Source organism: Chiroxiphia lanceolata, chromosome 1 (assembly GCF_009829145.1).
Source record: "Chiroxiphia lanceolata isolate bChiLan1 chromosome 1, bChiLan1.pri, whole genome shotgun sequence".
NCBI lineage: Eukaryota > Metazoa > Chordata > Aves > Passeriformes > Pipridae > Chiroxiphia > Chiroxiphia lanceolata.
This window is the reverse complement of record NC_045637.1, coordinates 87742878-87755317: the sequence shown is the minus strand read 5'-3', so window position 1 is coordinate 87755317 and position 12440 is coordinate 87742878. Positions and strand designations below refer to the sequence as shown.

At 38.7% G+C, this 12440-nt stretch overlaps 1 protein-coding gene across 7 annotated transcripts in view; it reads right to left on the bottom strand.

Moving 5' to 3' along the window:
* The window catches only part of FARS2 (phenylalanyl-tRNA synthetase 2, mitochondrial), a 239695-nt gene that overhangs the window by 91108 nt on the left and 136147 nt on the right, over nucleotides 1-12440 (bottom strand). For all 7 annotated transcript variants that reach the window (XM_032712457.1, XM_032712432.1, XM_032712424.1 and 4 more), the window contains one exon: nucleotides 6192-6352. In XM_032712457.1, the coding sequence (XP_032568348.1) occupies nucleotides 6192-6352 (161 nt within the window). The remainder of the gene's footprint in view (nucleotides 1-6191; nucleotides 6353-12440) is intronic.

The following is a 12440-nucleotide window of genomic DNA, read 5'->3' as shown; positions in this document are numbered from 1 at the left end:
CAGGTTTTTTTTCCTCAAATCTACTCTCCTTTTCTGTGACTTTCCCCCCTTTTCTCCCCACCCCCCACAACTTGCTTAAACTTAACTTTAAACCAGAATTTTTCATATTGCCCCAATGCCCAAAGTACAGCACTTTTCTCTTCTACCTTCCTCTCACTTTGTCTTATATCAGTGGTTTGTTTTTCCTTGTATTTAGTCTCATGTGTCTGTCTATCCTGTCTCCGAACCCCTATTTTCTTCTTTCCTGACTGTGTTTTCAGCCAATTTTCTTTAGTTGAGAATGGGAACTTAAGGCCTGTTTACTCTCTAGATGTTTGCTTGTTGACTTTCTTTACCCAAGTGTTGATCAATAAAACTGGCTTAGAACTAAGATGTTGCAACCAAAGTTTGTGGTTTTGTCAGACTAAACTCTTCTTTCATTTTGAAAGTTTCTACTGTTTCAGCCCTGCAAGGTGCTGATCACTCTCAGCTGGATCCCAGAAAGTAAGGAGATCTCTGACCTGAAACTATTTAGGCATTTAGGTTATATTTGATGGAGCACAGGAACTATCCCATTGATTTAAACAGGACTACTTGCAAGTTTAAAGCTCAGCATGTGCTTCAGTACTTTGCCTGACTGGGGCCAGAGGGCTCAGGTTCCCAGAGCTTCAATACTAGCACTACCTACAAATGACACAAGATAGAACATCCTGATGAGAAGATGATCAAGTGATTTTTAATCCAATTGTGCAGCTTTGCAGCATCTCTGCAATGAAGAAGGTGCTTTTGCTTGCTTTCCATGCATATCCAACACTAAAAAGAGAGTTTCATGATGTTCTGTAGAGCATAAAAAACCTGAGATGATATACAGCACTGTGAGGTTTTATTGACATTCATTTAAGATGATCTACGTAAGTCACTCTTAGAATTTCAACCTTCACAAAGTCATACTAATAAAATGTTTATGCTACACCATCATCTATCTACTCTCTGTTGTACCTCCACATGCATACACACACATTATATATCTTCAATTACGGTAAAACTAATTAGACAATAAATCACAGTCAGGCTATACCTCGTTTGTTCAGATATCCAAGTTAAATTTACATACTAATGGTTGTGTATTTGCCTTTAATAGATGCACTATTAGAAAGTAAACATAATAAATGAATAACCATTTTAGCATTGAGTTACCTAATCTTGATGAAAAATATCTGAAAATGTAGCAACCAGTGAATCTATTTACTTTTTATTGGGAAATAAATCTAATCACAGTATAAGGAGATAAATATAAATTATATGGAATAGTATACTAATGATGGATCAGACAGACCCACCCTGTGCAGTGAACGTAATAAGATCAAACTGGTTGAAATGGATGGCATAGACATCAGATGCTCTCCTTCTCAAGCATGGAATAAAGGATATACACTAAGATGGTTTAATTTGCAAAAGTTTCCTCTTGGATCTGACAGTCCATTTTATTTTCAGCATCTTCTAAAATTTCAGGACAAGCTCTATGTCTTCCAGCAATAATTAGGCACGTGCACAGGAAAGATGCACAGGGATGATGACTGTCTCAGAGAACTGAAAAGTGCACAGTAAGGTAGAAAAGCTGGACTGTCTAATGGTGTGAATGAGGGCTCACGTATACAGCAAATTGTGCAAACTGGGCTACTGGATAAATCCTTTGTCATTAGAATAGGACTTTAATTCCTATGGCACACTGAGCAAGGAGCAAGGAATGCCCAGCCTTTGCTATCATGCACAGGAGAAAGAGGAGCCCACTTTGACTTCCTTTCTGGTATAATGAATTGCTTCTTTCCACACAACTACATCTTTCTGATGTCTGATTTTTTTCATCTCTGCTAACCTCGACTGTTCACTTTTCAAAGCAGAGACACTCTCCTAGATTAGGGCCACATACACCATTCTGGCTGCAGCTGCACAGAAGGTGAGCAGTGTCAATTCAAGTTGTTTGTAAATTTTCCTCACTCCACTGCCAAAAATTACTAGCCCCTCAGGTCTCCCAGTAGAGCTGCTCCAGAAGCTTTAGTTATTCTGACACCATTAGAACGATCCTGGTTAGACAGTCTATTATTTTGAGTATGAAGGAACTGAGTTTGGAGAGACAAAATGTGCCAGCAGATATAAGGAAGGAGCATCCCCTGAAGACAATGAAGCGGGGAGGGGGGGTAAAAAGCGGGTGGTGCTAAGCTCACTGCAGATATTGCACAAATGAGGAAAAGAAGACGATAGCAACTCCCATAATCTTAGAGGGGGAGTCTGTAGTTTTGCTAGGAATCTGATCCAGACTCCCTCCGTACCACTGCTTCCCTCACAACAGCCATAAACGTGACTCTGCTTGACCTCAGGCCAGACCACAAGGCTCATCTGCAACAGAAGTAAGTAACTTTAAAACAACAGCAGCCACAGACACCAGCATCAAATGGAAGTGACTTTGTGAGGAGAGAACACAATTGACATGACGTGCTGCTTGCTTACTATGGCAGCAAAATGATGGAGGTTCCAGGAACCATCCTGCCACCAGAGACCGTTCATCTTAATCAACACCTCTGGGCACTCCACACTCCATCTGAACTATGGGTGCCTCCCTTCTCTAAATAGCATTTCATTTCTGTACTTTTTCTTGGGAGTTGTCAGCCCACGGACACATCTATTTTTTGTAAGAATGCTGGCTCAGGATGAACCGGAAAGTGATTACATGGAACAATGCTCAGAGCCCTGACAAACACAGATGTAGCACAGTGTACTAGATTGGAACCAAGCCATTTGTTTTATTACATTATGCCTTGCAGGTTCTTAGTCCTTCCTGCCCTGTCCATCCTCAGCCTTTCATTTCACAGCCTGAGCAGAAGCCCTGTACAAGTGATTGAAGGCAAGTTACCAGCCTCTGATCCCCCACACTGCTGTGACTTGTGTCAAATTACAGCTAGAGCAATTTGCTAATCCAAATCCATGCAATAATCTGATCTGTGGGGAGAAGCCCTCTAAGACCACTGTGCTGAGTGGCCACATTGGTACAAGCACTGTCAGCTTTTCCCAGCAGCTTTTTGACCTACTGAAGCCTGCATACATATACTGAGCAACTGATGACACAGGGAAAAGCCTGACACATTCAGGCTGTTAAAGGACACAAAATATGTACTTTTAAGTCCCAAGAAAATACTCCAATTAAATTCAGGTTTTGAGCGAGTATATTTAGCCCAGCTAAAGGTTACTGCTATGCAGTGTGGACTTCATGTATTTGAAGAATGTTTTAGTGAACAGAAAGAAAAGTATTTATGTTGGTGGATCATATTCATATTATAAGAAAGGGTGGAGACAGTACCCAAAGGTTGAGAGGTCTATCTTGGTTAAGTGCATAAAGGATGGACATTTATCCAGACCTTCTGAGGCTACAGGATTAAATTTGTGTCATGAAAGGCTCTCAAAGTACCTGGTCTGTCTTCGTTCAGCTTAGTGAGGCTGAAAAGTACTGCATGGCTTTGCATGCAGAAAATCTGACACTTTTCAAATATCCATTGAGATTTCTTACAACATCAACGCTGGCAGACAGGCTAAAAGTTTTCTTTCAAATATGATATGAATAAACCATGTGATTAATTAATTATGACTCTTTAGAAAGTAGACAGGTGCAGAAGATCTGCTAACTTGGTTTTACAGCATACCTGAAAAATAACATAGAGTAGAAGAAAAAACTTGAGATCTCACCGTAGCACCACAGAGTATTTAATTGTATTTTCATTTGAAGGGTTAGTAACCCTTTAAAAAACAGTGCCAGTATGTACCAGAAGTATGTACAGTATTGAGCTTGAAAAAGCTCAGAGTAAGATACCAGATGAAAGCTGGACACAGACTTCCTTTTACACAAAAACCCAAGCTTGCCTCTAGTTTCTTATATTCAGATATGGCATTGAAAAATGTATGCTAAGAATTGCAGAGTATTACTCTACCAAAACTGAAAATGAAACATCCAAGTCAGGTGTGTGCATGTGTGTATAAAAGGGAAAGGGGGGAAATAAAATAAAAAATAATTTTTTTAAAAAATAAAAAGTCCATAAGAAGTTGTTGATACCAGAGCAAAAATCTGTTTCTAAAACACTGGCCATATCCTTTTCTTTAGAAGAGAGAAGGAAAATATTGAAAATAATTCATTTTTCCATCTCTGCTGCCCCACTCACATACCCCTCATTCTCCCAATCTGTATATTTTTCATTGTCCTATTTCTTGGGATACAACAGCTGCCAACACACTAACGAGATAAAGCAGTAGGTAATGGCCTGGCAATATTACTCTAGTCTTTCCCTTTGGTTCAACTTAGAGCACACTGGTAGCTGACAATTTCTCTCCCTTGAAGTCCCCCACCTATTGCACCATACCTCCTGGTTCATGTTATTACTTCAAAATGTGTTTCAGCCAGCAAGCCTCAACTTCATGAGTCCCTACAACATCAGTTCTGGGTTGTAGAACTTTTCTCCTTTTTCCAAGCTGAGCCAATGGCAGCTGAAACCAACACTGTTCAGCAACAAGAAATGCTCAAAGACCCACAAAGACCTTGTCACCACTCTTCTATCGATGACATAGATACCCAGAAAAACTATACAAACCCACTTGCTCCTGGTGACTCCTGCTCAGCTAACGCTACCAAACAGAATCAATTAAAAAAAAAAATATTTGCCTTTTAGCTCCCTAGAAAACATGTCCTTTCCTCTGAGCCTATCCACAGTAAGCTGTGCCACTGGTATCTTCAGATTGACTTACTACACCTGACTTATCTGAAGCTGAACATGAAGATTATATGCAACTTAGAGAAATCAGACAAGCAACCCGCTCTCAGAGATCAGATCACAATCTATAAATCAAGCCACAACCTCAGGAGCAACGCCAGTGAGAAAGACAGGACCTGAAAAGGAGATTTGAACATTCCTTATTGAAAAGAACAAACATTCTGTAAGAGGTTAAGGAAACCTGCAAGAAGATCTATGTTTAGGGATAGTGGCAAAAAACTGTCTTCTTTCTGTAAGTGATAATAAACTACAAGCTGAATACCCTAATGCCAGCTATCACCAAAGAAAATAAAAAAAAAACCCAACCAAAACCAACCAATCAAAAAAAATTCCCAAACTCTTACCCAAACCAAAAAACTGCAACCAAAAAAACCGAAACCCACCCACCAAACCTATCTCAAACACTATTTTGACTATACCAGAGAAGATGTGTGGGAATTGCCATGAATTAAAAAAAGGATGCTGCTATTGATTCAATGTAGAGACTCGTCAAACATCACCTAAGTGCTACACTGTTGATTTCCCCTTTTATATTTTCAGTTCTTAAAAAAATATAATCAAGTTGTTTACAAAGAAAGCAAGTAAAATGGTAAAAGGTAGCAGCAAAAAGTATTTTGCTGCTTTAGCACTTCAGACTTCACCAAGCATCTACAAAGCTACATCAGCTCAACTCTCCCAAAGACCAGTTGATGACACCTGACTTGAACCTTCCCACGCTGATGCTGAAGAGTATTATGAAAGTAGCAATTCCACTCAATACAGTTATGCCTGATTGCTTTGTAAGTACAGAAAAGTAAGATGAAGTTGTTAACTACAAAATCACCTCAGTAGAGGAGTTACAAAACAAATACAAGCTAAGCCTGCACTCTCCCCACCAGTCGCCTGGAGAAAAGAGCTGACATCTTGAAAATGGCGAGACACGTTCACAAAGCATTTTGCCAAAGTTTAACATTGCAAACTCACATTGACTTCAATGAATGTATAGTGAAAACAATGGGAAAAAACTGCAAATGATCTTTGAATGCTCTTCATCAGACACATATTTATAATGAAACAGAATTCTTGAGACACAATTCAAGAACATAACCAAATCAGACATAGGTCTTAATCAATCCTTATTCTGGATATATTTAGAAGTTAAATATGTGCTTAAGCATTACTCATACCAAGGATGTTCACTGGGTATCAGCAGGAACTTACAATATTATCTGGTTGAAAAAAATGTTATCATCAAAAGCTGGATTTTATTGCAGTGTATCAGAGAACTGTGATAGCTGTAAAGCTGTTGCTTTAAAACCTAATCAGTTAATGGCACAGACTTTCAATTATGTGATATTCTCTAGGGATACACATACTTCTAACTGACAATAAATTATTATCATATATTTGTTATTTTACCTGGAACTTTATTTTTTGCCAAATGTGAGGCCCAATAAATTGTTTCAAGAAGCGTTCATCTTCACTCCAGAACAGTCGGATGTCAGGGATATCATACAGGATCATGGCCAGCCTCTCCAAACCCAAGCCAAATGCCCAGCCAATTTTATCCTGAGCACCAGCTGCAATACACAAATAAACAAGATAAAAATTCAAGAGCTTAAGTTCACAACATGGAAAATTACTGATAAAATGTTCATCTAAGAGGAAAAAAAAAAAGGGGAAGTGACAAGACAGAAAATCCTACAACTGCCAAATGAAATATCTAAGGCTACAGGACAGATTCTACTTCCATCAAAACTGCAGCAAGATTGAGCACATCACTATGCCCAAGAACGAAAAGCTGTAATAAAGCAAAGCCACAGCCATGGTGGTTTGTATCCAAAGTTTCAGCCAGGCTTGAGAAATGCTACATAATGCTATACACCACTTCCGTTTACTATCATTAGAGCTGAGCATTTCCACACTTGACTGAGTTGTGTTTAAAAAGAGACACATGAATTCCCTGTTCAGAATATTTTCCTTGGTCTGACAGACCAAGTCAAGCCTATGCAGCACTAACATCATTACCAGCATTTCAAAGGATCATAATTGCCTCTTTTGAGGTTTCTGGAAGAAACAGAGCAATGGGATGTGAGGCACTGTCGCATTAACATTACACCTCCAACCAGGGAACTTCTGAGCTGCTGCTCCTGGGAAAAGCCACTGCTCTCACATACACAATTCTCTTTTATGCAGCACCAAATATGAAAAGATGAGCATATTTAATAAAGAAGAACTGTACAGATATTAATGATGCAACATTTCTTTCAGGAAAGTAAATATTCATACCTTCCTTCATTTACAGTGCAGGAGCACTGAGTCATTAAACAGGGATTTTTTCAACACCAGGAACTAACTCTATGTTTAGCCATCATCCTACTGATTTTGAAATAAGCTGGGAGCCCAGAAGCCCTGGCAAAGGCTCAGAGCTTTTAAAAACTTAAACAAATGCCTAAATAAATACACTTATGCTGAAAGGATGTGTGCATGTGTGAAAGAACTGACTCACCATCAGCACTGGCAGTGTGTTCCAGAGTCATCTTGCAGCTGTGCATCTAGACCAGGGCTACACCAGTCCCTCCCTGCCCAGTATTAATTTAAGCTTATTTTTTTGAAACTTTAAGCTTGGCAGCTTCCCCACCATCATGGAAGATGCTGGAAGCAGAAGTCTCCTTTCTGACCCCTGTCTCTGCTATCAGAAAGGAGACAGCTCCTGTTATTTGGGCACGGCTGACATCCTTATGTATGCTGTCATGTTCAATGTTGAGACTAAACAAGCCCAAGTCCTGTTTAAATAGAGGCAGGCATAACAAGCTTGGGAAGAAAGACACACTCATCACTTCAATTCTATTAATTCACTTGAATCTGCCTATTTTTCTGGAAAAACAGGTCCTCAGCAGAACCTCTCTGAGCCTCACCTGCAGCCTCAGCAGTATTGCAATGCCACAGGAATTTAGTTAACTTTTTAAGAATACTACACAGAAGAGTCTAGGTATTTTGCCTTGTCCCTTCTTGTGTGCTCATAAAGCAAGATTTTGCACTTTCTGACCTTTGAAAGCAGACAGTTTGTCAACTGAATTGTGGAAGTCCTAAGAAACAGAGGACCAGGTGTGAACCCAAAAGGTACCTTGTGGCAGAGCTGCTCCAAACAATATGCTTATATCAACCAATAGACTTTGAGCTATTACATGAAGAACTGCAAAGATTGCCACTGTTGATTGAGTTATTTTTAGAGAAGAAATAGTGATGCCACAGAATGTATTGAAATTTTTGTTTGGGCAGGATTTTGAGTTTTGATTTTAAGCGTAAACCATAAAATGTTTCTTTTCCATGCTGAAAGTACTATTTCTCTCCATATACCGTATATTACAGTAACTACATTTTTATGGCTATGAAAAAGGGAAGATAATTCATTGCAATCTTGTTGATTCCTCAGATTTCCAGCTTGCCTTTCCTAGATCATCAGCTCCCGCCTCAGTGACAAAACTATTCATTTCAGAAGTGCCAGACTTTCACATAATATGGGCATTTCTGTAGGCTGATTAACACAATCTATCCCCTTCTCCAGAGGTAAAGTAGAGCACCTGTAGCAATATCCATGAGGGTTCTCAATGGTCACTGCTTAATTTCAACAGAAGCATTAAACCTGAACCTAAAGATGCCAGATTAAGCATCAGTGTTAATTAATTCACTGACGCTCATTTAAGTATACATGATGGGGGTGATGCTCCTCCTTCCCCACATTACTGGTAATTACTGGTAATCATACTGTATTATTACTGGTAGATCAGATAGGGAAAAAAAAGAATGTGACAGAATATAAGCAGAACAATATTCTGATTAGTAGAGCTTTACACTTAAGACTTGTGTTTTTTTAATACTTTGATATAAGAATGGTTTTCACTGTAATGCTTTTTTCCCCTCACAATATATACCTAATTGATTTGTTATGTACTTGAATTCTGCAGTGAATGTTTTGATTTTATATTGGCAATTTCTTTTTTTTTTTTTTAAGAAGGACTGGCATACATCACAGGTCTTTGTACCAGACAAAAAAATTCTATCTGCTAGCAGCTCTGAGCATTGTCATCTGAGCTATGAATAAACACCTAGTCACCAAACTTGTCTTTTGGATGATCCTTGTACAGTTATCAGCCCTCAGACCACAAACTTCTCAAGTGTCCGCAGTGAAAGCTGTGTCAGTGAAGAATTCCCTATACTCAGACAGAAGGAGGGAAAAAAAAGAAAAGAAAAAGGAAAATTCAGATTATTAAAATTCCTCCTCAAATCAGCATTAGCACATCTCCACTGCACTACGAATCTTCAGTTATTTTGCCTCTGACCTCTTCTCCAACTTGCTACTCGTAAAGCTCCAAGTTAATGTAACATTGACTTAAAGCATCTGAAGAATGCTTAGGGGGCTCAACAAGACTAAAGCATGCTTGTAAACATATTCTTGACTGGAAATGACCATGTGGCTTAGAAATTAAACATGTAGGTAATCATCCTGTTGAGTGAGAGAGCAACCCAAAGCTTTTCCCAGCACAAATACATGTTTAAATACACTGAATTTTGGCAAGTATTATGCAAAGAAATCAAGTGAATGTGAATGTGAGTCAACATGATAGAAGGAATGAACACAGAATAGCTTTAAATGTGGCAAAACGAGGCTGATGTTCTGATGTTCTGGCCAAAGCAGCAGATTCCAGGAATCTGGTGGGGCAATCATAGAATGACTGCTTGAAATAACACAGTCGAACAGATAAAGCCCTCCTTACATACGAGCTTTCCCCAACTGGCCCTCAAAGGTTTGTACGCTTCCAGGCTCCTGCTGCCACACGTGAAAAATCTGACTACCCACCAGAAGAAAATGGCTGGAAGCTTTGCTTGTCAGGTAGCCAAAGATGGAACAAGAAAGAATGAATTGGTTTGAGAGGTTTCCCACAGTAGGGGCTGAGAGAGACCAAATCTGACCTCAGAAGGGCTGCATCATCACAGCCATGTGTCACAGAGGAGCTCAAGAGTCCTCATCTTCCTTGGTAAGTCATATCTATTTGTCCTGGTCTTAAGCTTCGAGCCTAGGTGAATCAGTTTACATGTAAATGTAGACCAATTCAGCTGTTCTCCAAAAAGAAACATTAAATGCAAGTTAAATTTGATCAGTCAGGATGGGAATCTTCCTAATTATTCACTAAGGCATATATAATGACCTGCCAGAATCTATGGATTATATCACCCAGAATCCTCAGAAACACCCACAGACAGAAACACTTCTCAAGGAGTGTGAGGCAGGACATTCTGCCCTGTACGACAATTTTAAGACATATTTTGCAACGTAGTATTGGGAACAGGTTGACAAAGCCCTTTTGGTTTACATTCCAGTCACACTTATTTTAATATCTATACTGGCTTTTATTTAAGAGTCTTCGCTACTTCTGTAAAACTGCCAATAAAGAAATCTTTCTTCCAATAGAGCCTAAATTGGGTCTTCAAATTGTTATACTCAGCAGTTACTGCAAAGTGAAAGAAATTAAATTTTGATCTTGGATTGAGGCAAAGTCAGGAGCACACAACAGCCTGCATACAAGGTGTTCTTCATAAAATGCACAAAAATTATTATACCCAAAGTGTGAGTAGCTGAAATCTGGGATGAGTTCCAGAAGCAAAGACCTGAATTTGATCTCCTTCTTTCAGTCCAAACTATGGCTGTTAATGGAGAAAATCCTGGAACTAAAATGGTGGGAAGAGGGGTGAACAGATTCTCAAGGACACATAGACTACACATCATGTTTTACAAAACAAATCAGAGCTTTAAACTGCATAGAAAGTAAATTATAGATATAATGAACATGTGACTTGACACAAAACATCAGAAATTCTGGCAACAAATACCTATGCCCACATTCGAGCTCTATGTGATTAATGGACAGCTTACGAACAAGGCTTTGAAAAACAGCTTCTGTAAAATAAATATTTACTTACTGCTAGAGACTAGGAATGTGCATTCTACATGAGTGCCACAGCAATGAGGCAAACCATGTTTACTCATTCTAAAAATAAGCCATTTTAAATTATTTTCTACTTCATAACTCCTGTATTGTTGGGAGTCAAAGGTTTTACATAAAAAAAAGTAATACTAAGGCATCAGTCTAATAGAGAGGAGCTTCTGAAAGTGCAAAGTTAGATGGCTGGGGTGTTAAGCAACTGAGGCCAAAAAGCTTATCAGAGTTTCCTCTGATCTCCTCTCCTCATTGAAAGCAAAATTCAAAACTGTCATATTGTTCTCTTGCAACTCTGTTAAATTGATGCATTCAGGCTCCTGTGCACAATTCAGTTTAAATTACATTCTAAAATGAGGACTTGGCTTTCAGACTATGCATACTAAGAAAGTCACTCCTCAAGAACTCAAGTAAAGAAGTAAACATTCAATTATGCCTATTCTGTGGAAAGAGAACTTATCTTTCTAAATCTCCTATGCGGAATAATTTTCTAACAATAATCGTCACTTTGAGACTACAGCTATGTCTCCTGGGTCAGACTGATCTGTTCTGTTCTCTCCATTTGAAAACTAAGCAAAAGAATTTTAAAGGCTTTGAATAAGTTTTTAATAACTATGTTTATTTTTGTTCTATAACCAAAAGAACTGCCTACATACTAAAGGAATAGCCTGTTTAAAAAATTTCTACCCAGGGAAGCCAGCCACTGGATTCTACCTTCTTCCACTATATAATTAACATTCATTCTACCATTTTACCAGTATTTCACCAGGCCAAACAGCTGGGAGGAAAACATTTCTGATAGGGGAAATGGCTGACCAGAGCAGAAGAGGACAGGAAAACTAGATTAGCAAGAAGAGGAAAGAGTGAACCAAAACAATAGCAAGGAAGAACTTCCCCTATTTTCTCCCACCTCAAACTGATACTTTTAGTTTCCAATTCTTTTTATCTTTCTGCTTCTGAAGCTATGAATTTCCCAGTCCTCCTTCTTCCATCTCCTTTCCATCTTTCTACCTTTGCCTGAGGCCATCTTGCCCATTCCCACAAGCACTCCTAAATATTCAAACACAACAAAATCAGTGACAAAACCACCATTAAACAGAATCTTACTTAAACCCTTGGATATTTTTTCAGAGTTCATAACCATACACAGCAATACCATTTACCATTCAACCTTTCAAATTATGTAAGATAAAGTATCCACTTAACTCCCAAGAGCAATACAAGACATCAATCATTAACTATAAACACTTTTATGGTATATGGTCTTCCTTTTCTCTGTACTTCAGTCCACATAGCTGTTACAATGGCTTGTTTAGTTTTCAAGGTCTTTTCCTTTATCCCTGTCTCAAGACTGGACAATCTCCACAGATGACAGTGCAATTTGCTGTCCTAATATATGTCAGAGCAAAAAATTAATTGACTCCTGGGGTCTATTAACCCTAGCTCTGCCTGCAGGCTCCAGTATTGCTCTTTTTGTTCTGTGTATGTAAAAGCAAACTCCAATTCCTCTCTTAATGTTTTGTTCATTCAGGCAAAGTTGGATTTTGAGGTTTTGAGTCTTTTAAAATCTTTTAATACTGTTAAATCTCCCTAGAAACTGGAGCCATGTAGATTTGAAAAAAAATAACAGCTATAAAGAAATACATGAGGGGCTGCTACTTGGCAGAAA